General features: G+C 43.9%; 3 protein-coding genes across 3 annotated transcripts; 2 read left to right on the forward strand and 1 right to left on the reverse strand.

The window, feature by feature from the left end:
• The first annotated feature begins 1,102 nt into the window (after positions 1 to 1,102).
• On the forward strand, positions 1,103 to 5,413 carry pax10 (paired box 10). The gene is made up of 7 exons (XM_062530942.1): positions 1,103 to 1,208; positions 2,695 to 2,862; positions 3,158 to 3,240; positions 3,833 to 3,989; positions 4,171 to 4,241; positions 5,045 to 5,186; positions 5,337 to 5,413. Exons 1-7 carry the CDS (start codon positions 1,103 to 1,105, stop codon positions 5,411 to 5,413), a joined length of 804 nt encoding a protein of 267 aa, XP_062386926.1.
• A 2,847-nt stretch (positions 5,414 to 8,260) lies between these two features.
• Positions 8,261 to 18,563, forward strand: bcl2l12 (BCL2 like 12). Its single transcript, XM_062532203.1, has 9 exons — positions 8,261 to 8,406; positions 9,248 to 9,708; positions 14,044 to 14,218; positions 14,511 to 14,754; positions 14,971 to 15,181; positions 15,487 to 15,606; positions 15,801 to 15,880; positions 17,749 to 18,015; positions 18,305 to 18,563. Exons 3-9 carry the CDS (start codon positions 14,046 to 14,048, stop codon positions 18,338 to 18,340), a joined length of 1,131 nt encoding a protein of 376 aa, XP_062388187.1. The 5' UTR covers positions 8,261 to 8,406; positions 9,248 to 9,708; positions 14,044 to 14,045; the 3' UTR covers positions 18,341 to 18,563.
• On the reverse strand, positions 18,560 to 26,606 carry tspan4b (tetraspanin 4b). The gene is made up of 8 exons (XM_062532209.1): positions 26,089 to 26,606; positions 24,764 to 24,833; positions 24,346 to 24,537; positions 23,586 to 23,660; positions 23,340 to 23,435; positions 22,976 to 23,101; positions 22,658 to 22,741; positions 18,560 to 19,391 (listed from the first exon to the last, which is right to left on the reverse strand). Exons 2-8 carry the CDS (start codon positions 24,830 to 24,832, stop codon positions 19,323 to 19,325), a joined length of 711 nt encoding a protein of 236 aa, XP_062388193.1. The 5' UTR covers position 24,833; positions 26,089 to 26,606; the 3' UTR covers positions 18,560 to 19,322.
• Between the last annotated feature and the right edge of the window lie 958 nt (positions 26,607 to 27,564).

Genomic DNA, 27,564 nt, shown 5'->3' on the forward strand with positions numbered 1-27,564 from the left:
ATGTCACAATGACGAAAAGTGTGTAACTTCATTTGTCTTCTCATGATGAGGAACAGCACCACTGTACCACCTCTTGGCAAAGTCTTTAGTACTCTGTTCTGTCACACGAGGGTGATGAGTCTATCTAGACTCGTATGGTGGTGCTGTATTTATGACGTGTGTTAGTATTAGGTCTGTTCGTGTTCAAGTTTTTCTTGTATGGTCATTTTTACATTTTTTATCCAATGCAATATTGATTCATACCTGTCTTTACTAGTTCATGTAGGTGGCTTTATCGCAGTCACATTTTCAGTGGCGGTAATGTCGGCCTCATGGTCTGCTAACATGAGAGGGATCCCTGCTTGGAGTTATTGCTTTCAGCAGCTCCAATAACAAGTTGAGCAAAATCACAGAAGTCTTATTTTAAAGTCAGCCTTACTGAAGGATTTTGTTTGTTGTTGCTTGATCAGCTATCTTAACAAGTCCATTCATGATGACTTCATTGTATTTATGTTTTAAAAACAATGGCTGTCCCACTGTGTTTTTGATTCAGCCCTGGAGTGTGTCGGTGTAATAATTATACTACCCTACCTTGTGTTTACATTGGTGCATTAGTGTTTGCTTGTCAATGTTCTTGTAGTGCGAACATGAGTTTGTTCCCCTCCAGTGCATATATTAGCGCAGATATATTGTGCGGCGCGCACTGCCGTTAATGCTGGCTGACAGTGTGATTCTCTCCGCTCATGCATGTGTGCTGAGCAGTGTCAGGGTAGATGTTCTGTAGCTCTTAATTACTCAGTGTGTGTGTAATGAACTCTCTTTGTGTCACTGTGGGAGGTTAATGCATGACTGTGTGTGTGTGTGCGTGTGTGTGTGTGCTTGTGTGTATATGTGAGTGTGTTTATGTCTATGTGTGTCAGTATGTGTACACAAAACAAGCTCCATTCTCGCAGACCTTTGGGTATTTAATCATCTAATTAATTATCTCTCCATCTCTCTTTCCTCTCTTTTTCTCTCTCTCTCTCTTAAGTCAGTGTGCACTGCCTGTGACTGGACCTGAGCAAGAAGACAGCAGAGGTCAAAGGTTAAGGGGCTCTATCTTTTGGCTCAGCTCAGGAGTTCTATGTACGACAATCTGACCATGCTCAATCTCCAGAGTGGCTCCAACTGGACAGGGCCCACTAACTGGTACCATCAGCCCAATGCAATAACATCGCAACATGGCACAGGTAAATGAGGGCAGGGGACATTAATGGACATACACAGATACACACATACACAGATACACGCTCTCATACAAACACACATACTTCTGTTGTGAATGCAGTGTGTGTGTGTGTGTGTGTGTGTGTGTGTGTGTGTGTGTGTGAGAGAGAGAGAGAGAGAGAGAGAGAGACAGACAGAGACAGAGACAGTGTGTATGTGTTTGTGTGTGTGCTTTGTGTGTTTATGGGTGTGTGTGTGTGTGTGTGTGTGTGTGTGTGTATGTGTGTGCTTTGCGTGTGTGTGTTTATGTGTGAATGTCTGTACATGGAGGCAGTTTGTTGCTCTCTGTCAGTATGTGTTGCTCACGCCTTGTGTCTGTGTTGCTTGTGAAGTCAGCTTGGGGTGAGCTGGAGACTCTTCCACATGACTGAGTTTAAACCGAGGGTGCCAATAGCTACAACATCTCCCTCTCCTGCTCTCTCTCTCTCTCTCTTTCTCACTAACACATGTATACATGCGCGCGCGCACACACACACACACACACACACTAACTCTCTCTTCTGTCTCACATATACACACATTAAACGCTATATGACGCCGGTATAGTGGTTATGCTATCTATCTATCTATAAACTAGGACCAATGTACATTTTTAGTCCTTTGCGTATCTCTACTCATCCTTGTAATAGTAACCTTGAGAGCACAGTAGCAAATAAGCTGTTCTACAGCCCCTTCTTTGAATGCTGGCTCTCCTGTTAGCCCTGTATCATGTCCTGTATAGAGCCGGTTTACAGTATGTTTGAATCATCTACCTATGTGTTACAGTACATGTTTGCCAATATGCTTGCTGATCCGTGCATGAACTTCAACTCACTCATCTCACTGGCCTGCTGGCCCCAAGCAGATAGATGCAATGTGGATCAGCTCAAACATTCTCTCTGTTAAAAGGGAGTTGTTCTCTTTGCCCCTGACATACACACTTAATGCCTGCTGTACAGGGTTTAAGTTCAAGTTCAAGGCCGCTGTAAAGCGCCTCCAGGCACATTCATGTGCTGTAGCACTATATGAATAAAATTGAGTTGAACATGCACAAAATGTTCCACATTATATACCAGTATTTCACAAACAGTCTCTGTGACACCAAGAGTAAACATTCTATACATGAGCAAAATGGCTCTAATGGCTGGGTGTCAGACTATACGATTTTTTTTGTCGCTCACGATTGTCGTTTACGATTTACCATGTCATTTAGAACCATGAAAACCTCTCCGCGTCTTGGTCGGGAGAGTGGCCACATACATGTACACCGAAAGTATTATCGTGTAATCTGACCAGGCCATAAGAAACATCAGTGCAGTCAAGGCAGGTTACCCATAGATATACGTATATATACGTACTGTATATATACTGTACCTCTGAGTTTACCAGTGCTGACAGTATTATGCTTTATTTCCTCTCCTTTTCTCCACTTCTCTCTTTTTTCTTCCACTCCTGGCTCTGACCTGTTAGATGGCTGCGTTGATGACCTGAACCTGCAGATGGGAGGCGCAGGTGAGGGAGGGGTGCAGGGAGAGAGGGAGGAGTCGGAGGAGTCCCAGCTCCACCTGCAGCTCAAGAGGAAGCTGCAGAGGAACCGCACCAGCTTCACCCAGGAGCAGATCGACGCCCTGGAGAAAGGTCTGAGCACCATACACATCTCACTATTCAAAACTCAGCGAGGGGGTTCAGAGGTTAAGGAATGCGGTCAATCTGTTAGAATTAAGGTGTGATTTAGGGCACAAAGTACAAAATACCGCTCTAAAGGATTCTTTATTCTACAATGCCTTCCCAACCATCCCAAGAAAAAAAAAAAACATTTACTCCTATCATGTTAACATCACGGTGCTAGTGCAGAAGCGTGTTCGTTTTGTGAGTGTGTGTGAGTGCATATGTGTGCAAGTAGATGAAACTGTCCTCCCTCCATGTGTTGCAGAGTTTGAGAGAACGCATTACCCAGATGTCTTTGCACGGGAGAGATTAGCAGCAAAAATAGACCTCCCAGAGGCCCGCATTCAGGTAACTCTACTGCCCCCTTCTGGCAAATACTGGTACCAACAGTGTGTGATGTCCTAAGAAGTGATTACAAGGGAAATACGTTAGCTGATAACATGGCCCTAGGATGTGCCACATATTCAAAGCTGCCGGGTAAAGTTAAGAATGAGGGAAATTCAAAAGTCTTTCTTTCAGTCACCACCTTAATTCAGCATGTTTAACCTTGGCAGGGACCAATATTTTTGAAAAACCTGAAGTTCAATTGAGGGGTTGTCAGTGTCAGTGTAACAAAGACCATGTTGCTTTAATTGCATTAGTTATACACAACAACAACATTAGTTATACACAACAAATATTGTGCTGCCTCAATTCCAACAATAACATTGTTCTAAAAGCCATAGGGCTCATGTATCGAGTTTCTTCACAGCCTTTTAGTTGAGTTCTTATTCCTGCAGTTCTCACTGCTTACTGTAGACATTACAGAACAAACATGGCCGGTGTGGCCTTTTAAGTGACGTGCAGACTTGTGCATGCAGTCTTTGGTCTTTGGTCACTATGTACCATGTGACCCAAAAATAACTTGTATGCCCACTGAAAGTTGTGTTTGTGTTGGCAGGTCTGGTTCTCCAACCGCAGAGCCAAGTGGAGAAGGGAGGAGAAGCTTCGCAACCAAAAGCGGTCGGGGGCCGGGACTTCCTGTACTCAGGCGCACACACCTCTGAGCACTTCCTTTAATTCTTCACTCTATCACTCTCACCATGGCAACAACTCAGGTGTGCAGCATTCTTCTGTCTTTATGCTTGCCAATGTAAAGTTGCGTGACACAGCATCTCATGCTATGTCCATCTGAAATGTATGTTGGAAAGTGTACAATTCTTATTCTTCCTCTTTCCTCCACTGCCCACCACCCCACCTCCCCACCTCCCTGTGTGTCTGTTCTCCTCTCACCTTCAGGCTCTGTTCACAGTCGAAGTGAATCCTCACTCTCAGGATATGGGTCCCTCTCTGTATTTTCCAGTGTGCAGGTAAGACTTACTCCAAGTTCGCATGTAAGATCCCCTCTCTCTATTTAACTTTTTCACAAAAACACAGGAACATTATGGTCAGCCTTATGCACTAACACAAAAATATATCAAATCCATGCTCAGACGAAAAACAGATGAGCACTATTGTGCTTTAAGATAATGGGGATGATATAAGTTGAGTGGAATCCAAATTTTTGGGATATATTGCCCCCTGCTGGCCACCATTGGACATGCTCAGGCGGATATGTTTGTTGAGGGTGTTGCCTGTTTATTTCAAGTGGAATGTCAGCCTTTATTCTTATGGAAAAAGGATTAGAAATAATCTGCTGTTTCAACATACAATGTTGAAAGATGGCATGTATGGTCTAGTTTGTCTGTGTGTGTGTCACATTCTCATTATTGCATCATTGGATTACCCTGCCACGTAAATAGTAACAGAACAACACACACATGACTTCATTTGACTGCAACAGGACAATCTAAATGAGACTCTCTGACACACTCATTCCATTCTAAATCTAATTTCTGATTTTTCTTCATTCTCTCTCCACTTTCTACTCTACTTCTCTTCTCTCCTCTCCCCTCCCTTCCTCTTCCTCTCCCGTCCTCTCCTCTCCTCTCTTATCTTTCCCTCACCTGTTGTCTTATCCTATATTCCCTCCTCCTCTCCTCCTCTCCTCTCCTCTCCTCTCCTCTCCTCTCCTCTCCTCTCCTCTCCTCCCTCCCTCCCTCTCCTCTCCTCTCCTCTCCTCTCCTCCTCTCCTCTCACCTTGCCGGATCTCCTCCCTTCCCCACCTCGCTAGTCGTTACCCCCTCAGCAGTCTTACTCCTGCATGCTGCCACCTTCCCCCTCCGGCCCCCCTCCCTCTCTTCCACGCAAGTTTGACCCGTCCCCCTACCCCTCCCCTCACATGCCCCACACCCCCTCAGCCAGCGGCGGCGCAGGTGAGTCACATCACACAGGGCTTAGGGGCTACGGCTAGAATATGGGTTACATATGGGAGCATGGAATCACCACAATTACAAAACTACCTGTACTGTTCGGCTGTGACCTCACGTGTTTTTTCCCTGTCCACTCTTTTCCGCCCCTGCCAGGTTTTCTGTCCTCAGGTCCGGTAACAGTTCCAGGTGGCGAGCAGGACCTGGGACAGTACTGGACCAGACTGCAGTGAGCTAGAGTGTGACCTACGCACGATACCCCAAAACGTCAAACTTAGGTGCAGTTCAACCTACATACACAACACACCACACGCAAAAAACACACGCGTGCACACATTTACACAGACACGCGCGGACGCACACACAGACACACACATAAACACACACTCAGACACACACACACACACACACAAAACCAGTTTCATACAAACAAATATTCCCCTTACCAACACAATTTGTATAACCGCCTAACACTAGCAGAAAAGAAGTACAGTATACGACCAACTCCAGAATCAGCTATAGATATCTCTAAACCCAACACTGTGAAGCCATGCCCTTACACTGAGAGCACAGACACACAGGGGTGGCCTAACCCAGACCACTGACCTTATACGGAGGAGAGGCCTGTAGCAGCAGCAACCCCCCCCCCCCCCCCCCCCCCCATCTCCCCTCTACTGACCTGAGGAGGACTGACCAGTCAGCAGAGATCAGCAAGCCTGTGGGCTGTGGACTGGACTACCTGCAAATACTCACCGCGAGTGATGACAATCAACGTGCGACACCAGTCAGGACAGACGGAGTGGAGCAGAGACAATCCAGCGCAGACGTGCTGCTTGTGACGACACGCATGAACACCACCTATCTGACAATCACGGACAAACAGGGACATGCCAGCGACAATCAGTTTTTGTAAATGAAAAGACCCAATTGAACACAGATGCTGTACAGCCTATGACAATCCTATGACAGTCCTAGACAGGATTGAAGTGAATATGAGTGCATATAAAAGGTGGGCATGGAATCATGCAGATCAGAGATGGACACGGGTGAGAGATGTCTGATATTATTATCAAGTGTAAAAGTTAGTCATTCTATTTTTATTTTGATGTCATTGCCATTTAAGTCTAGCTTTCCATGCATTCTTAGAACTTTTCTCTTACACACATACCTATGGTTCCTCTCTCCCTCTCTCTCTCTCTCTCTCTCTCTCTCTCTCTCTCTCTGTATGTTATCCATCAAAAAAGAGTGAACTTCATCTTTACATAAATGTGTGTGTGGGTATGTACATCCACAAGAGAGAAACATGTGAGTGTTAATTTGTCTGTGCATGTCATGATACACAAACACACAGTCAAAGCAGCGTATTCATCTCAGAGTGAGAGAGAGAAAGTGAAAGCAGACAATCTTGTGTGTATGATTAGTTTTGTGAGCATTTTTGTGTCTATACCCTTACATGAAAACTCTTTACTCATAAATAAATTTTGAAATGTGAAATAAATATGTAGATTTGAGTGTTGATCATTAATCATAAAATCAGAACTTCTCTCCCATTGATACAGTTATTTAATACTGTTAACTCCACTCTATCCTTTCACATTTTTATTTCAAACTCAGAATCTTTTCCACGATCTAAAGTGGAATTCTCTCTCCCTTTCTCTCTCTATTTCTTTTCTCCTCTGAGGGTAATGTAGCGACTGTTTAGCCCTCTGTTTATTTCTCCCTGTCACTGAACAGTAGCATTTCCTGCCTATGTGACTGTGAATTTCCTGTTTTTGCTACACACATTACCACACCCTCCAAAAATAATGCTCTGACTGACAAAGCTTTCAAATTCTCTCGGGGGCTGAAACATTCACACACGCACGGATAGCCTATGTACTCATTTATAGTAGGACGGATGAGGGCAGGAAAGATAAACAGAATATATTTACGTCTTATCTTCATAAATTCTTACAAGTTCCTCAATATGTTTGCTGCAAAGCCCATTGTATAGATTGTGCCCCTCTCCGTGGCATTGCACTTTGTCAAACAAACAAACAAAAAAAACTCCTTTGAAGCATTTCCAGTGCGTTAATCTAAATGTTTTGGGAGCACATCAATTTAGATGTGTACAACTTTCATGACTAAAATCACATTCTTTACGGAATGTTATTCAACTCAAGACCATGTTTGTGGACTCATCAACGTACTTCTGCTCTCCGAGTGTATTCCCATGGTGATTAGCTTGATGAGTTCTGACTGGAGGCAGAGGGTAATGAGCTGTGCAGACAGGAAGCTGGAACTCCTCGCATGCATGCACAGCCCATCACGTACCTCCTATCCCCAACAGACCCCCCGGAATCATGCCCATCAGGGCCGAGGGTCTTTATGTGGTCTTTTGGGGTGGGCACCACACCCTGGCGTGTTTATTCCAGCCCCTCCCTGTATCTCTTTATCTGTCTGATTGCTGTGAAACCTTACGGTGGTGCCCAAGGGGCCAGAGTATCTCATGTGGGTTCAACCCAGAGGTCGTAGTCATGTCACACTCACTGTGAGTGTATGGCTTTGAACATTGCGATGATATGCATAAATGGAACACAAAGTTTGAATACCAAAGGAAGAGGACATGCTTTGAAGCATGGTTATTGACTGCCATTGATGTAGCTGCTGCTATTAAAACAAAAGAACATTACAAATATGTGCACAAGATTCATTTGTGAATGTATCTGTTCAAGTGACCTCTGGGCCATCTCCCATCCCCCCCATCAAACCTCATTCTCTGTCTCTCTCTCACACACACGCTCACACACACGCACACACACACACACACACACACACACACACACACACACACACACACACACACACATACACACACACACAAACACACCCACACACACACACACACACACACACACACAAACACACACACACACGCACACACACACACTCGAGCTCTCACACTCTGTTTTCTCTCGTTTCCTGTCACAGAGGAAGTGCCTCACCCTGCATATTTGCTCCCTATTGGCTCGCAGTCAGGGGAAGTGATTTGGGAGAGATAGGGCGACCGAGGGAGGCATAGATAGAGGGAGCGAGGGACGCCGAGAGGGAGACGGACTTGGGACAGGGCAGAGGCCATGCAGGATGCAGAGAATGCATGGCAAAGGAGAGAAAGAGAGAGAGAGAGAGAGAGAAGATGAAGAGGACTGAAGTGCACTGAAGAGGAAATGGTTCTTTAGACACTGAGGTAAGACTTGAGGCTGCGACCAGCACACCGTTGAGAGAGAGCGGCAGACAGGCGCTTGATTACAAAAGCAGCTCTGAAAAAAATTCAAATATTTATGAGGAGAGTGTTCATGCACAGGCATATAAAAGACTGGGGAAAGTTGCAGTCATTTTCAAATGATCTAATACTCTTTTTTAAATTATATTAGATTATAATTATAGTCATGTTAGGCTACTGCTCTACAGGTAGCCTACTTAACTGTGTCGTACTGAATTCTCTGTCGCTCTCTCCCTCTCTCTCTTTCTCTCTCTCTCTTTCGTTCGTACCACAACTACCTAAGTTATCTTTCTCTCTCCATCTCTCCCAATCCTTGTACCAGTGTGTGAGTCTTCTGTAACGCTGGACAGGGTTTGGGGGGGGTGGAGTGGGAGAGTTGCTGCTGTGAATGGGAGTCCAGACATCCGTTCACATTTCACAATAAGTTGCTGTGTTTCCGTTATAATGTTCAAACTATTGTGATATTGTAATGTTCCAGTATAGGCTATTTGACTTTGGCATGTAATTTACTATCCGCTATGTAAAGTCATGTAGGCCCACTATATACCATTTCAATAAAGATTTGTGAGTTGGCCTACAGTGAAGATTATTTTGTGCATTTTGTTGCTTTATTTTGTTGAATGTGGACTTAATAAACTGCACCATGCTCTAATTCATCAAGGTGTCATATTATGTTCACATAGGTTCTGCAAATGCATTGCATGGGGGAGGGAACTACTGGGGCAAATATGTCTAAGTATGTCTACTGTAGGCTACCTCTTGATTTGACTTTAGCCTATTTTCAAATTCAAGCACATTTCAACAGGTTTGAAAGGACATTTACCCTGCCCACCTTCGCGAGGCACCCATAATTGGACATGCGCAGATTCCAACAGGTCCCAGCGTCAGGAGAGGCATGTCCATTCCAGCCCAGCCAGTGGTCATCGAAACTCATTGAAACGCAGTCGGCTGTCAGAAAGAGAGCAAACCTTTCGGTTGGACAAGATGAATTTGGAACTCTGAGATAGGTCAATAGCAGAGGTCGTGTTTTAAATCAGTTTTAGCCTACATTAGGTCATGGTAACGTTAGCAAGCAAAAGTTTACACTAGTCGACATTTGTTTTCAGACGATATACGCTAACCAGATAGCTAACGTTAACAGTAACGTTAGCTTTCCGTCTGTCCGTTTTAAACTAATTTGTGTTTTATTTATTAAGTGAAGTAGCCAGGTAGACAGTCTCTCTAAGCTTGTGGAATCCCACGAAACACTACGAGGTAGACCCAAAGGTAAGTAACGTCAACGCTTGTCTATTATTTCTGTAAATCTGGCAACCAAGACTTTTGTCACTGAAGGTAGGCTAGCAATATTCGGCGTCTCTGTCGATTCGAAATTATGAAAATGTAGCTGCTACAGCAAGTATGTAGCTAAACATAACGTTATGCCAGACTTGAAGTTACAATGTGTTGTGTTTGATATTAACTTAAGACATTTCGTGTGCTAGTGGCTTATTACCTGTCTGAATTCCTCTCACCTTCATCAACCAATCCGAAAAGTGAATCATCAAAGTTGGTTTTGTGGGTGTGTTGTTCTTTGCATCGATTAAATGAGTCTGCTGTTAATGGGACTTAATTTGAATCACACAGTCTGATGCTGTGTAGCTTATGCCAGCAGAGAAGCGCAAACAATTCCTCAGAACATGCAGAAGTAACCTTTACGTTCTAATATTCAGTAGAGTAGACTAAACTTTCTTTCACCATTTGTTACATGTTGAATGATAATAATAATAATTGCATTACATAACCTATGGTCATCAGGTTGCTATGAATGAAATGCATATCTCTGACAAGACAGCCAAATGTGTGAACAGTGATATGTTTACATGCCCATAATGTGGATTTGGATTCCAGTCCAAATTAATCATTCAGTTGCCAGGGCTTTCCTTGCCGTGCCATTACATCTGACCAAGATGTACCAAGTGCTTATCGTACATTTGTGGCTCAAGGTTAAAAATGAATTGAAACGTGGTTGTTCCTGCTGTTGTTTGAAAAAAACCTTCGTAGATTAAGGGGAACTGTCATAATGAAACTGTATGTGTGATTCTGCCTGTGACATCTTGCCATCACAACATCAAGAAGCCTGTGCTGATTCTTTTCTGATGTGGTTTAGAACAACACAATCATTTTGAACTGCAGCCTAGTCCTGTAGCACAGTGTTGATATAGGCCTATGGTTAGTTTTTCACTGAAAAGACGGGGAAATCAAGAAAGAGGCAGTTAAACAAAGACGTTTGAAATCCATTTATCGAAACGTAAATGGCCTACGGCTTTGAGTGGTAGTGGGTAGCAGTTTTGGTAGTACCTTTCTGTTGTGGTTTGACCAGGTATGATGTGTGATGCTTAGGGTGAATAAGCCAATAGGTGCGTGAGGGCATAGTAAGTGGGTAAGATGCTCGAACCGCATGAGTTGTGATGAATCATTGTGAGGTTATTGTCTCTTCTGAATCAGTGTCATATTGCAGATTCCTTCACGTCACGTGTGTGTCTGCTTCAAAACAAACAAAGTGTGTTTGTATTTGAACGATAAAATGAACGCGGCATGGTGATGAGTGATGTCACCTTTCTTTGTGACCCACAGCTTACAGAATGCAGACAAACAGGAATGTCTACTCTACCAATGGCCTTTCTTTGCCTGTAGTTAAAGTAGGCCTAGAGTCTGCAATTCTGATACCGTACACTTGTGGTCAAATTGTTCTTCACTGTCCTTAGTTGTGTCCGCTCAGTTTTACTCTACAAAACTCCAGTGTGCACATTGCCTTCATCAAGGAGCATGAATTGGAGGAGTGATTGACTGTGAAGCTCAAACTCTCCTTGTCAGAGGCTAGTAAGGTCTTGGCGTGTTGGTGGCTCTATTCAAGTGTTTTGGTAGCACACACCATTAGCTAAGGTTCCTTTATCAACTTCATTATACCTTTATCCATTGCACCTACTGTATACTGTATCTTGTGGAAGAGAGTACAAATCTGGGTTTCAGCTCTGCAACACTGCAGGTGTGTGTGTGTGTGTGTGTGTGTGTGTGTGTGTGTGTGTGTGTGTGTGTGTGTGTGTGTGTGTGTGTGTGTGTGTGTGTGTGTGTGTGTGTGTGTGTGTGTGTGTGTGTGTGTGTGTGTGTGTGTGTGTGTGTGTGTGTGTGTGTGTGTGTGTGTGTGTGTGTGTGTGTGTGTGTGTGTGTGTGTGTGTGTGTGTGTGTGTGTGTGACTAAGAGAGAGAGAGAGAGAGAGAGAAAGAGAGTGGTGTGTGGTCATAAGATAGACAGAGCCTGCAGGTCCGTAGATTAGAGATGGTAGGTTCTGTTTGTACTTCCCTGATGTCTACATGAAGCTATATTGTGTTTACATAACTTATACATGGTAACCTAGTGCACTATGTACTCATCTTGGTGTGCCACCACGTTGCCTCATAGACATATTTAGAGATGTTTTTTATAGCTTACTGGTCCACTGTCTAGACCAGCAGGCTAGGTAACAGTTAGATTTAACACAAGTTAGCAAAGCTGATTGTGTCATAACAGCAACCATGGAGTTCTCATCAAGAGTATAATATCCAGTATATAGGCTAGATTATATTCCCTTCAGTGCTTCACATAGGGGCGATTAAGTGTGTGTGTGTGTGTGTGTGTGTGTGTGTGTGTGTGTGTGTGTGTGTGTGTGTGTGTGTGTGTGTGTGGAGGGGCACACATACATTTTTGAAGCATCTTTCACATAACGAATGCACACAAGTGAAAGTAGGCCTATTATGCGCTGCACACACTAAATGGGCAGAAGAAACCAAAGGCCATGTGTCCGAATTATACACAGACTTTGTGCACATATAAGGCCGTGAAATGCTCCTGTGTCTGTGTTTCGTGCATGTGGGGCATGACAAGAATAGTCATCAACGTGCATGTGGAAGTTTTGTGTGCTTCCCAACAATTGGGACCCCGCGTCAATTTCCCTCATAATGCATTGCAAAAATTACACACAGTTTCAAAAACATACTTTTTGTTTTCATTCAAATCTTCTTATTATATGGGAATTTTCTTAAAATGCAAATCATTATGTGAAATTTGAGGATTTATCAGTATTCAAAGGACAGTAGTTACATTGACAGTTCGTAAAGTTGGCAAATTGTTACAAATCTTGTCCATGCCCGAATGCATTTTGTTTGACAATATGAATCCAACTGTCACATCCATAGCACTGGAACTGCCCTGCTACCTAAGCAGCCACAGACCAAAACACTGAGAGGGTGATTGTAGCCTGTGATGATAGGATAGCCCTACAACTTTATCATACTCTTATGCAAATATAGGGAACTTTAAAGCCCACTTTGACTATCTTTGTGATTGCTGGTAAACAACAGACCAACTGCCCTCGTACTTACAGTACGTGAGGTTGGGTAACTTTCATCAGAGTGATGAAACATTTAGTACCCCCCTGCTCCTATTTCTTGCAAAAAATAGACAAAGAGGCCACTATTAAAACAGGGTAAAGCAAATAAATGTTGTTATGTGAATGCACACTGCCTACCCTGATACTGACCTCACCACATGCCACTGTTGCACAACACCAAGATTTGATTTGATGAATTGTAACTACCTTCTCCCTGTAGCTTTGATTACAAACGAAAGTAGATTTCAGTGGGTTGAAAACCAGTTTTACACACCACAAGTGCCTTAGATACCATCTTTCACCTGCAGCAATGTACTGTATCATGAAGAGGTGAATAGAGGTTTACCTTCAACATCCGCATATCTGAAATGACCTGGTTCATGTTGCATGCTCTGCAGAACTAGTTATCTGAGCAAGTGGCATGCATTCAGGGAGTATTCAGAAAGTAGTTTGTGGTCTAAATATCTGCGTTGCAGTTCATTTTCACAGGAAGTAATACTGTCTTTTGGGGGAAAAGAATAACATGTGGTTAAAGTATACTTCCTGTGCCCCAACGGCTCATCAACGGGTTCTACCTGACTGTCGTCCCAGTGAAGTAGTCGTTGGGTTCAGGAGACACTTGGCATGAAGGCGTTGTGCACTTTAATGTCAGACTAAGATTGTCATGTACATCAGACAATGTGCATCAATTTTCAAACAGCAGTCTCATTTGAATCAGTCTTACAATTGTAAACCAGTGATATTTGTTAGAATATGTTTTATTGCTGAGGTTGACTTTAGCCCAGGGCTGGCCGAACTGTATAAAGATAGGCCTGCACACTGCTCATCTGTTGAAGATGGATTATGATGTGAACAACATGCCACAACACTGATGTAAACACTACCCCTGAGGGCAAAGATTAGCTTCAGTGTCAAGGCCTGTTCAGTTTTGACATGTGGCAGAAAGGAGTCGTCATTGTAAGCATCATAGAAGGGCCCTAAAGGTGTGAACATTGACCACCTTGGTGTATAGGCCTTTATTGCCATTATATTATATTATATGACATGATATGATATTATATTATATTATGTATATTAGTTTGTTTCTCTTTCACAAATACACCTACAATAAATGATCTTCCTCTTTGCGAATTAATTTGATCATTTAAAATAACGTCAAATTAATTTCTCCTTCACCCCTTCATGTGCCACTACAGTGATGTCTGAGGGTGCAGCCAGGCCCTCATCCCCGTCCCCCTCAGTCTCGCTGCTGGAAGTCAAAGCTGAAACTCAACTGGTACTCAGGTCCTTCCTGCGTAAAGCGCTATCTGTTCCCCCAGCTGAGCGGGCAGGCAGGGTTGGCGGGGCCTACCGCGACACTAATAAGTACTCGTAAGTCAGCCTTATGTGGACATTGAGTGGCCGTCTGGCGAACTGGAAAAGAATGAACTTATCCATCCGCTGTAGTGTTTTTTTCCCCCCTTGTTAGCTATTCAAAATTCACTGTAGAGGCATCTCCAAAGAGTGAAATAAATCACTGAAATGTTCAGTACAGTGAAGAAAAGGAATAGAAAACTATGGATTTGATGTCATGATAATAATTCCCTAATTTAAGATTAGGGGAGGGTTTGAGTTATGATTTAAGAACAGAAAAAGAAATCAGAAGACGTTTCTCTTTTTCCAGTGCCAGCTGTAAAGCGCAGAGGAAGGCAGACGATGACTGGGACTCGTTGGATGAGGCCATCAGCTCCGCTGAGGAGAAGAAACACAGCATCAAAAACCTCATCAAGAGACGCCTGCGTCCCCGCACCATCACACGGCCTGAGGCACAGCACAAAAGCGCCTCGTTGGAGAAGGACAGGAAAACTGTCCAGTCAGAGAATGGCCCGCCGTCGTCTTTGCCAGAGATCCTGCAGAACAAGCTAGAGGTAGTCCTCATCTTACATTTCCGTTTTTACATTTTTGCTTTCTTCACATGGGCTTATTTTAAATTAATTGAGCTTAAATTAAATTGATCTTTTCTGATAACAGTTGTTGTTTGGTATGCAGATACATTACTTGACTTTTTTTTAAAGCCGTTGTGGCTGCTGTGTGGAGTAAAGGAGAATTTCATGATCTTTGAATTCTGTCGCTGCCTTCTGCAGGAAGATGCAGGCTCCTCGTCTTCCTTTTCCGAGGATGAAGAGAAGAGGCAGGGCGAGGACGGCAAGAAGAAGAAAAAGACGAAGAGCAAACGCCAATTCCACTTCTCTTCAATCTTTAAAAAATTGAAGGCCAAGAGTGAGGAACCGCAGAGGCCCAGCACACTGGTGTTGTCACCTGACCCCCCGACCTCGTCGGAACAACTCTCACCCTGTGAGTCATCAGTAAACACACTGAACGTCTCACACGGCCACTATTGGCCTATGGGGACTGACTTGAAATATGAAATATGTAAATATGTACATTTGGGTATCACGAGAAGCACTGTTGTCTGTCTTCACGGTATTCATTCACCAGATTCTTTTGAGCATGTCTGTGCCCAAAGGCATTTCAGTGAACTGAGAGTAACAGTGTGTGTGTGTGTGTGTGTGTGTGTGTGTGTGTGTGTGTGTGTGTGTGTGAAGCCATTTGATGCCGTAATGCTTTAATCTGACCTCTGCTGGCCCTCTGTGCCCCAGCCCACCCTCCTGAGTTCTATGTGGACGTGGCCAACACTCTGCAGCGGATCGCCAGGCAGAGCGTCAAGAAGCCCAAGCCTGTGCCGCCCCCCCTCAAGCTCTCGCCCATCGAACCTGCAGGTACTGGGGTCTGAGTATGGCAGCCTTCACCTAATCATTTAATCAAACAGGAAACACACACACAACAAGCGCGCGCGCACACACACACACACACACACACACACACACACACATACACACACATACACATACACATACACATACACATGACAAATGTCTTGAAGTGACAGGTTTTTTTTCCCCCCCTTTTTAAGTTGTAGCCAATAACAAGAACGATGTGGTTCAGCAGCTGGTCCAATTGCTATGTACAGAAGGTGACGTCATCAATGAGAAGGTAGACCTACTATACTATTTATACACTGTATACACACACACACAGCATTGTGATTAACATGACCTGGGTCAGTTCTGCTTTGAGTGTTCTGGTGGTGAAGGAGAAAGAGTTAATGCTGTTACTGTTAAATGCTGATTGCTGAAGTTGGTACACTCTCTCTTTCTTTCTTTCTTGCTTTGTTTCTTTCTCTCTCTTTCCAGGCATGCAAACTCCTCACCTTTCGGCGAAATTCGCCGTTTTGAATCAAAAATAGGTGACTTACATGGTTCGTGCAGATCCGATGAGAAAATATTTAGGGGGGGGGAGGGGTCAAGGTGAATTGAATTTACAACTGAGTTTAGAAATCATGCGAAGACGCTAACGCATCTTGAGGTGTTTCTAGAGCCGCATTTAAAACGTTTCTGATCAGCAAGGGATGCGTGAATGTAGCCCCTATGCGTTTAATAAACATTAGTGGAAGCTAATTGTTGACAAAGACGCAACGCGAACAGAAAGCGCACGCCAAGTATAGCCTCTGTTGTGAGCGCAGATAGATGCGTCTGAGATGTCAGGAATATAGTGATTCTGGCGTGAAGAGATGCCGAGGGATTTCACAGGTGGGCTTGTTAAAACTTTCAACTTCTATGAGAAAAAGACGCTGAGATTACTGTAGCAACGTAGCATAGGTTGTTTTCTTCTAATGATGAAAGTTAGCGAAATTAGACAAACATGTAGACATAACGAGTTCTCTTGATGAAGAATGCGTGCAGTTTGAACCATCTAGATCGGCAAAAGGTGAAGCAAATAGGCAGACTTTATCAGTATATCAAAGGCTAATGTGACAGTTGAATTAAATGCTCATAAACTGGGCTGGTTTGTTTTGTCCAGAGACGTAGTTCATTGACATGATAATGCTGTCTTTAAGAAAAGTGGGCCCTGTTAGGCTACTCGAAGCACACTGCGCATAGACCTTACGCAAAGCCTACGCAAAAGATATACAACTCAAATGATTCGTAACGTAGCCAAAAAAATTGGCGACTGCTTCAGACCACACGTAACGCACGTAACCGTTTGAGATATGTGTGTGCAACAATTTTCAGTAACACACGGTTCATTACGAGTTCATAAGCCATGCGTAAATTAAATTTACATTTGATTGTCGAGTTACTGGAGGACCCTGATCAGTAGCCTAGTCTGTGCCTACAGGTTTTCGGGGGGGTGGGGGGGGGGCTCGGAGAAGAGTCTCACCTTTTTCACCCCTGACCAGTTTGCATGCCTGGTCTTTCTCTTTCTCTCTCTCTCTCTTTTTATCCTATACTGTCTCTATTGAAATGTGCTAGATTCTAAAGCCACCAGCAGCATCTGGGTAATTACAGACCTCAGATCAGGGCTGTGGGGGCTGTCATTAGTTGGGGGCTCAGATTTCATGCTGCATGGTAGAACAAATAACTGCAGGACATTCTGCATTGTTCAGCCCAAGCTTGTCTTCATCATGTTGCCGTGTGTGTGTGTGTGTGTGTGTGTGTGTGTGTGTGTGTGTGTGTGTGTGTGTGTGTGTGTGTGTGTGTGTGTGTGTGTGTGTGTGTGTGTGTACTGTGTTAGAAAATGTTCTAGTCGTAATGACTGCATGCCTTGCTTTGCTGTGTGTGTGTGTGTGTGTGTGTGTGAGAGATGTGGCAGAGGAGGTTGTTATCCTCAGGCTACTCACTGGCTTTTGTCTCTGTGTTGCGTGGTGGAGTTGTAGTGAAGCCTGCTTGGCTAGCATGTACGCTGTCAGATGAAGTTGTCCCGGATGGCTGCATGTTGCCCAGTGTGCGTGAGAGGTAAGTGTGTATGTGTGTGTTTGGGTTCTGGGATAGGTTACACTCACAATGCCTATCTGGTTCCAGATCAACTCCAACCCGTTCTTGCGCACATCACTGGACCGCCTGTCGTACCCCTCCTTTGCTAAGCTGCTGGACACGTATGCCAGTGAAACACTGCCCCCGGCCACGCCCCCGCCGCTCCCCGCCAGCCCCACACTACGCAAGGTAGCCCTCACCATGGAGGCATCGCGCCGCGTTCTCACGGCAACAGGTGCCCGTCAGCACCTGAAGGAGCACGCGGAGCGTTACATGGAGAACTTTGCGCCGTGGGTCAAGAACCAAGGAGGCTGGGTAATCTCACCTTAACTGTGTGTGTGTGTGTGTGTGTGTGTGTGTGTGTGTGTGTGTCATACAGATATTTGCGTGCGTGCGTGCGTGCGTGCATCAACCTAACTTCAGAACGAAGAACTAATGTATTTTAATCAAGGTGTCTTGTCACAAGTTTTCAGTACTCTGTAATGATCTGATAGTCAGAATCTTTAAGATATCTAGTCAGGTAAATTGAAAGCTAATGTGAGAGTTCATTGGTGGAGAGTGCTCCACCTGTCCTTGTAACAGTACCCTCTCCTCTCCTCTGCAGGGAAACATTGTGGAGGAGATCCACGAGTATGACTGACAGCTGGGATCCTGAAGAGCTTTTTAGAATGGACTTTTATCATGAACTGTGGATACTGGCGTCGGCCATGGATGCAATGGAGAAAAAAAAAAAATGGTCGTAATGATCGTGAAGGTTATTTTCGTTTACCGGGTTTTCAGACGAAGAAGCCAAATTGTTTCTACTGTGTGGTGCTTTTTATACTCATTTTTAAATGTTTTTAAAGAAATCATGAAAACACAAATTGTTGCTGTCTTTATTCCACTATGATAAATTCATACAGATATTTACAATGAGAAACAGTTTGCTAGGTTACTGTACATGCCCAGGATGTGCCTATGCGAGAGGGGACATATGGTTGATTATAAACAACTAAAAGCGTCTAAATTGCCATTTAAAGAACAACCAGGATATTTCCCATAAATCTTACTACAATTCAAAATCAGTATTACGCATTATTTTTCTTTTAAATGAAATGTTTACATTAATTACCAATTACACATCCCTTAGATCCCAACACAAGGGCTTGCCTCTGAAAAAGCAGAGCATGCAGTGCACATACCAGATAATCAGGTAACATCCTCCAGTATACTGTATTATTCCTTGTTCTTAAACGTGAGATAAAGTAGTCCCTAGTCTGCCTAGAAGAGATGGCAGATATCAGAGCAGTGGACTGGATTACAGTATTTGAAAACGATAATACTGTCATAATTACACTAGAATTGCTGTATACATGTCACTGTCCTTTACATTCACCACACTACTTTGTACTATACACACATAGCAGTCCATTGTTTTTTTTTTTGTTTTTTTTTTTTAAATCAATTTTGAAGTTCTTTTTAAAAAAAGTTCCTGAAATATTGTGTGGGTAAAAGACAGGAGGGGTATGTACATCCATGTTAGGTTGATGCTGCACAACTGAGGTGTAACACCGAGTATGGGGAGTGTGTGAGCGGAATCATCTCCGTCCAGATTGCACCTCTGCGCAGTTACAGACCTCTGGTCAGTCCAGGTACTTCTCTGCCCGTCTGATCTGGCAGTACATCATCATGGAGAAGACCAAAGCCAGGAGCTGAAACCACACACATGGACACCATTTGTAGCAAAATGCGGAAGGGGATATGAACGTAGACAATTACAGAAGTGCTCTGTTTATGAAGGCAGCGCTTAACAGAAATAGCCTGGCTTGAATTTGCGCCGACTCTCACTTGAGGCTGAAGCCATTCCATTAAGTCAAGTTAGCTGCGTCTTGCCTTAGGTCCGCTTCATGTCTTCTTGGACGTGAGGTAGAAAAGTAAACCACAACAGTAGATTGACTAAAAGAGGATATAATGTAAAATGAAGGGGAAAGTAGGAGATTTCTGTTTGATTTACAAGCGCCATTTACAAAAGTTTCTATTGTCATAAAATTGAACATTGAGGAAAAATAAATTGGCTACAGAAAGTGGGGAACAATGAAAGCATAATACATTTAAGTAGCAATTATTGTGATTGGATATCAATGGCAAGTTTGGTTGTCTTCACTCTTGAATAAAATGAGTGAAATGAATAAACAGCATACCTCAAAACACTTTGGCATAGACTATTTAAAATTATAAGCTACATAGCCTATAATACATTCTTACGTTCAAAGAGTTCACTCTAAACTAGAGAAAGTAATTCCAGGGAATTACGAGTGCATGAAAATGCAAATTTCTGCTCAGGACGCACAGGAAACAGTTGAACAGGATCTGTAGTCTTATTAGAGCCACATTGTATGCTTAAGGCCAGTTCAAACACAAGATTTGCGACGAGACGAGCTGCAACATTCTAAAAACCAGCAACTTTCTGTTCTAAAACTGGGGCGTTCAGACCACTGCAACGACATTAAAACGGCAACAATGTTACCATAACAACAGTCTAGAGGACAAGTTAGAAGTTTTTAGCCAACGTCAAAATAACTCCGCGCAAAAGTGTCTAAAACTCTGCAACTAGGATTTGACATGTTGAATGTTTAGCGACGGCTTGCAACTGCTTGCAACTTTTGATTCACACTGCCGCAACTGCTCTCCGCAACCGTCTTAGTAATTAAGGATTTGATTGGCTGTTGGAATCCTGCAATCTGATTGGCTGTTGGAATCCTACAATTTGATTGGCTCCCAGAATCCTGCAATGAACTGGGTTGTGTCCAGAAGTCAAGCGTGCACGCTGGGTAGTACCTTCTTCCCAGTAGCGTGTTAGTTAGCTTGCTCCTCAGTGTGCGTCCCTACCTACATTTGGACAGCACTAACTAGTTGGCGTCACCTGACTCGGGGAGGGGGGTGTGTTGACAATTTGCATGACGTGTGGAGCTTGACCTGCGCTGCGCAATGGATTATGGGATATCTGAGGCCAAAAAAGATGCATCGATGCACGCTTGGAAATCACGCCAAACGAAGTACCCACTAGTGAGAGCGCTTGACTTTCGGACAGTCTATTCTGACGTAACTTCCGGAAAATGCACGCTGCCCAGCGTGCACGCTTGACTTCTGGACATAGCCCTGGTTATGTGTGCTAAATTATAGCTCAGAACTCAGGTTTCAGTCTTTCGGAATTAACCCTCATAAACGACCCTGTTGTGTCAAATGGGCTTTGGTTAGCCTCAGACTCACCAGAGAGGGTTAAAGCGGAGGATCTTTGGACTCACTCACTATGAGGCAGCGCAGCTAATGCTAGTCATAGCTATGCTAGTTAGCCAAGGACTAGCCTATCATGCCCGTGAAGTAGCTGATTGGCTCCCAGAATCCTGCAATCTGATTGGCTCCCAGAATCCGGCAATCTGATTGGCTGTTGGAATCCTGCAATCTGATTGGCTGTTGGAATCCTGCAATTTGATTGGCTCCCAGAATCCTGTAATGAACTGGTTATGTGTGCTAAATTGACCCTTCCAGAGCCACGCCCTAAAACCGCCACAGGCCAATCGTGGCTTAGCAACCCGTAACTAGGCAAGCAAGGCCTGGCAAGCTTTCGAGTTTTTGCCATGTTAACCTATGGAGACTGCATAGCCTGTGGGCCATTAAGGGCATTTATTTGGATGTGTGGTGCCCCCAAACACGTGAAATCACGGTGAAATAACATGTTGAACTATAAAGACATGATATAGTTTGAAATACGTATTTTTCTAACTTTAAATTTTGCATATTGCGTGATATTTCCATAACCGCGAGATACGTTTCACGATGGCGGCAAAAAGTTCTTAACAGACATTCAACGAGACGTATGTATAGCCCGTCAGCAATTCTGTCTAAAATAATACCTAGTTGAAGTACCAATCATGTTATGTTGTCAAATATTGACGTTATGGAAGTATAGCTTAAAACGTTATGCTAGTTTTGTCCCCCGCCCGTTTCATTCGTACTAGCCTGGAGGAACCATCGAAAACAACGCGTACCTTCGACTTTTGCTTAAATAACTCATGAACGGTTTTGTTCAGAGCTAAAAATGCAACTGTAGTTGACAGAGGACAGATGTAGCTCGCTAGTGACCAAATATGAACTTTCAGTGTGGTGCGATGTCTTTGTAAATTACATTTGTTTAAAAAATCCCGTGTCTCCTCCATTGTAATAGACGGGCAAGGTGCGAAAGTTTGACAGGCGTAGCAACAGTAACTATGGAGGGCGGGACTTCTGGAAGGGTCAATTATAGCTCAGAACTCAGGTTTCAGTCTTTCGGAATTAACCCTCATAAACGACTGTTGTGTCAAATGGGCTTTGGTTAGCCTCAGACTCACCAGAGAGGGTTAAACGGTTGAGGCTGAATTAGACGCACAAATTCGTTAGAAGAAAAATAAGAAGATATCGGATAACAGTAGAGTGCACTCTAATTATTGTCTAGGTGTAGGTGATCAAATAATATTTGGATCAACTTTATAGTGTTTGAGAAATATCTGAAATGCAATGGCTTCAATTTGTCATTTAATAGGCCTGTGACATTCAAGAACAATCAACACATCAAGGGGAATCATTAGTGGCCTAGGCTATACAGGCTACATAACTATGTCATTGGTTTGCATCAGATTTATATACACACACGGCTCTGGCATAGCCTATTGGCCTATTTAGCCTACTGTCACTGAACAGACTTAGATTTGTTGTCGTAATCAATATTCACTTTTAAATAGAAGCTCCCTGTACAGTTTTTTTTTCTACAGAAGTGATGCTATGAGCGAAGAGCCAAGTGAAGGCCAACCAGGAAAGTTGGTTGTGAGAATGTTTAGGCTATGTTTTCTGAATAAAAAATTAGAAATTGTACAAGCAGAACAGTTAACGTGTCAGTGGAATCTCAAGCTCAAGACACAGAAATTGTTAAGAGATTCAATACCTGAACAATAACGATGCAAATCCCAAATACCAGCACTGAGGTGATGTTTTCGATGAGCCAATCTCTGGCCTTCTTGTAGCAGGGCTATTGTAGAGAGAGACAGAAATGCTTACCACAGACCTTCTACATAATCTTACGGAAGAGTAGTAGGGTAACTGTAAGGGTGACTTTTTTTTCTCTCTCTCTCCTGGTTAGTCAGACATTTACACTCACACAAAAGGGAGAAAACATATTTTTTCCATATGTTGTAAGCCATAATACTATACAATTTAGCAGTTAAACAGTCCCTCATTCTCCAAGTCTGTGACTGATCCTGACCTCTTTCCATCTGTAGTCATTGTCAGCATCACATCGATCCCCGCTTTGACAACAGGAGTCTGGCAAGACGGGCTCGCCCATCACCTTGTGCCAGTCCTCCTCTTTGGTCACACCACAGCACTTGAACTAGGAGGCAAACACACGCATACGCCTGTGAGGACTGTAATTCCACCAGCTTATCATTTCAGCTATCATCTCAGGTACAATTGTAATTTTGTGCAGTTACAAATTGTATCGTGTTGTGTTGTGTTGTGGTGTGTTGTGTTGTGGTGTGAGCACACCAAAACACTTTCCTTTAATAAACTGTGTTGCTGAAATGGCAATAAACTTAAGCTGGAAATTGAACTTGAGGTTGGAATGTTACCATTTTCTGCACAGTGTCCCATGACAGCTTTAGACGTTCATCGTTTTTGTAGTTTTCCATTCCCTTCAACAGATCAGCCTGTGCTTTTTCATTCAGCTGAAGGTGGAGTCGGTAGTGAAGAAACAAACCAAGAGTAGGTGAGAGATAATAAACAAGGTGAGTGAGTCACTGAAACGTCTGATAGTCACTGAAACATTTCATGACTAATAAAAACATGTCAGGTCTGGAAAACGGAGAGCCACTGACCTCCTCCTCTTTGAAGTGGACAGTCACAGCTAAAGTCACTTCAGTGAGGACCAGGATCAAGAGGATGACGAAAAACTGGAGGACAAGGACAATAGAATCAAGGTTTTTTGTGTGTTTTTTTCACTGGCAACATTGCCATGCCATTCAGCATAGTGCTCACCAGGGGGAGTCCATAGACTGAGCACAAGCATCCAGAGAGCTGGCAGACAAATTACACTTCAGACAGAATGTTTCCACCCCCTCTCTGATATCTGTTGAACTGCTATCCTGAATATTACTTTGAAGTCACTGCCTTTAATATTTCACTCATTAAGGTTTAGAAGGATCAGACTGTCACTACACAATATTCTTTGTCATGATAGATAGGCATATGCTACAGGCATTGAAAAGGCGGCAGATTTGAATTGATGAAAAGCCAGTTTGTCCTCAGAAAATATGTTAGGTATGCTGAGGTACATGGAGCATTTCTGTTTTAAAAGAACAGGGGTGCGTTTCCCAAAACCACCGTTGCTAACCTGTTAACAAGTTAGTTGGTTTGCGATGGGAACAAAGTTGTTTAGTTAGTAACTATGGCTTTGGGAAACGCGACCCAGGTCAGCAGAGGATCAAAATGTGTGTAGGGCACTCTGCAGTACTAGCTCATTCCTCTGCTCAGCAATAGCAGATGGAAACAGCCGTCCAGCTGAACCCCCCAGCCTGACCCCCGTATTTGGTTCTTGTTGCTGTTGTGATGTCACCCAGCTATGCCCAGATGCCTTACCGTCATCAACAAGCACCGCTGCTCCTTCAGGGCACCGAGGCAACCCAGGAAGCCTGTCACCATGGTGATGCCCCCGGCAACCAGCAGCAGATTGGCAGCAGAGAGGGAGGGAAAGGACAGAGGGAGAGCGGAGATCTCTGACTGTTTGAAGGACAGCCAGACCCCCACGCCGAACAGGCCACATCCTCCTAGCTGCACGAGAGACAGGCAAGTTAGCACAAATGAAAACTCAAGGCTGTACTCACATGTCCAGACTATACCCCACAAAACTGAACAGAGTGTATTACGAGTATATCAGTAGTGCATATGAACAAGAACATGATGTGATTGCATGAACTGATCATTGGTGGCCAGAGAAAAGCAAGCACAGCAGAGATACAAGGGACAGCCTAGTAGTCCAGGCTGAGGGGAAACTGACCCAGAAGATTAAGTTGAAGATGAACATGAGGTACTTGACGCAGCACAGGCATCTCCGTGTCACGGTCATCCTGAGATGGGGAGGGAAGTTAGAAAAACACGAGGGTTATTAATTATTCCAGACAGCAGATATTATCATATTTGGCAACAAGAACTTATTCAGGAATTTCAGAACGCGTTTATTCAAAGTGGTCGAGTACACAGTCCAGGGGAATCTAATGTCCTGTCCTATACTGACAGGAAATGGTGTTTTCAGACAGGAAGTGACAACCCTTCACCCACTGCTGTGCTAATTGTGTCGTTGCAGGGCCTTTCACAGTCAGGGACAATAGCCCCCCCCCCCCCGTGCACTTAAAAATGTGGCCTACACTTGGCAAGACAGAGCCGGGGAACACTAGTGACATGACTCAGAGATTTTCCTGTTTTCGCCAGGATGTGTCTGTCAGGAACCATCTCCCCAGCTGAACACAATAGTGTGGAGTTCACCGAACATGGAGCTCTCTCAGTCACAGTCTGGTGTGGAGGAAGAACTGTAGTCGTTTTTAAGTTGTAGCACAGGATTTATGGACAAAATCACTTGGAGTCTAAGGCCATAAAATCTCAGATTATGACTATAGCGCCACACAGAATTACAGTGCTTTTGTTGATCGCCACATCAAAGTTCTTCACAAAGTTCTTCACTTGAAACATGCAAAGGAAAAACATATGGAATCTTTACTGTATGACAACATGACTCTATTCCACCCATCGTTTCAAATGGGACTAATGAATACGTTCCACCATGTTGATTTGTGACATTTTGATGCTATAAAATTCATGGCTAGCTTCCCAGACAGGAATGAAAACCAGTTTAGTAATAAACCGAGAGAGAGAAAGAAAGAGGGAAAGAAAGAGGGAGAGAGAGAGAGACAGAGAGACAGACTGATGAACATCCATGCACACAGACACACACACATACACACACGCATACAGTCACATATACACTTTTCATGTAGTTTCATTGAAAAGCACCTCATCAGCTAATCCAATAACTAATAAAATAAACGAGAAGGACGAGGATATCGCTCTTTCGTTATTTTGTGTTACTAGTTAAGGATTCTACAGTATCTGCCTGTTTTTGATTTAAATGACTCAAGAGCACCATCATAATTCGATTAAGGTCAGGCAGAAAAACAGATGAAGAGCACAGTACTCCAAAGTAACACTTCAACACACTGCAGGCCTTGATGCAAATGTCCAGTAGACATATGTGTGTAGCGTTCCTAGAAAGTCGCCTCTGACAGCTCGTCTTGACCCAGTGTCCTGAGAGCGTGCCCTGTACTGTACCTGTGGCCGGTGGTCAGATATCTACGAGGTGACGAGAGAGTAAGTGTTCCAGCTGACAGACGAGGTCCTCCCGTGGGCCTGAGTGCTTCTCTTGTGATTTGGCCAGATGCCTTTTTGCTGAGACAGGGGATTTTTGGTCCCAGCTAATGCATATCCTTTGTAGTCGCTGGATTCCTTGTTTTAAATTCCATAGACGTCCGTGCGGCTGCCCGTTTGGTGTTCAGAACTCCGTCACACAAGAATGCAGCGCAGATGAAAACCAGTGCACCTCTTTTTTTTTGCTCGACTCATAGGACTCGGAACATTTGTCTCCCTCTCTCTGTCTGGGATGTTGTCTCTTCTCCCTTGCTGTGTGTTACAGCCTTAGACGTGTGTGTTTGTCTTTCTCTGTATTCTTCCTCTGCTGTTTTGTTTTTCCTTTGTTCCTCTTTCCACTTTTCTAAAGTTTTGCCTCTTCTCTCTCCCCTGTTGTCAATGGTTTCCAGATGTAGGGGTTTGCCCTCCCCTCTCTCTCATACTCCCTCCCTCTCTCTCTCTCTCTCTCTCTCTCTCTCTATCCCACTCTCTCTCTCTCGCAGTCCTCTGTCTCTTGAGAATTCATTCTTTTCCACTGGCCTTCTTCACTTCCCCCTCCCCCTCTGTCCACTCACTCTGATACCCCCCCCCCCCACCCCCCACCCCCAGCCGATCTAGTAAACTGCTGGAGTGACCCAAACATACATGATGGGCATCTCTTCTGCTGTATTCACAATTTTTGCTGTCCATTTTCTCTCTCTCTCTCTCTCTCTCTCTCACACACACACACACACACACACACACACACACACAGACACACAGACACACACACACACACACACACACACACACACACACACACACCCTTTCCTTCCTTCCTTCCTTCCCTCCACTTAACTCTTCCCTGACCTGGTTGTGTGTGCATGTACAGTATATACGTGTGTGTGTGTGTGTGTGTGTGTGTGTGTGTGTGTGTGTGTGTGTGTGTGTGTGTGTGTGTGGCGCATGGCCAGTGAAGGTTGAAAAGCAGACTTACGTAACAGATTGATAGTCAAGGGAAAAAGTCAGAAATCTACCATGGCTACGACTGCACTGATGGTGCGGGGACTTGGCTGACGGCGCTACTTGTGTGTGGACTTGACCATGGCACCACTAGTTATGGCTCTACTGTCCCCAGCATCTTAATATTGTGTTATATATATTCCAGGTATGTGTATGTATTCATGCATACGTGTACGTCATCTTCCATGTATGGACTGCATGGCATGTTCTTTGATGTTATATGGGCCAAAGTTGTAGGTAAAATACTTGTGTGTGTGTGTGTGTGTATGTTTATGTGTAAGTGTTTGTATGTGGGGAGTTGGGATGGTCAAAGGTGCCTATTTTCCTAATACTACTAATAGACTGTGGCAGAATTTGCCTCCCCTGGACTGACCAAAAGAACTGTGTTGTCCACTCATA

This window comes from Sardina pilchardus, chromosome 3, assembly GCF_963854185.1.
Source record: "Sardina pilchardus chromosome 3, fSarPil1.1, whole genome shotgun sequence".
In the NCBI taxonomy this organism is placed as follows: Eukaryota; Metazoa; Chordata; class Actinopteri; order Clupeiformes; family Clupeidae; genus Sardina; species Sardina pilchardus.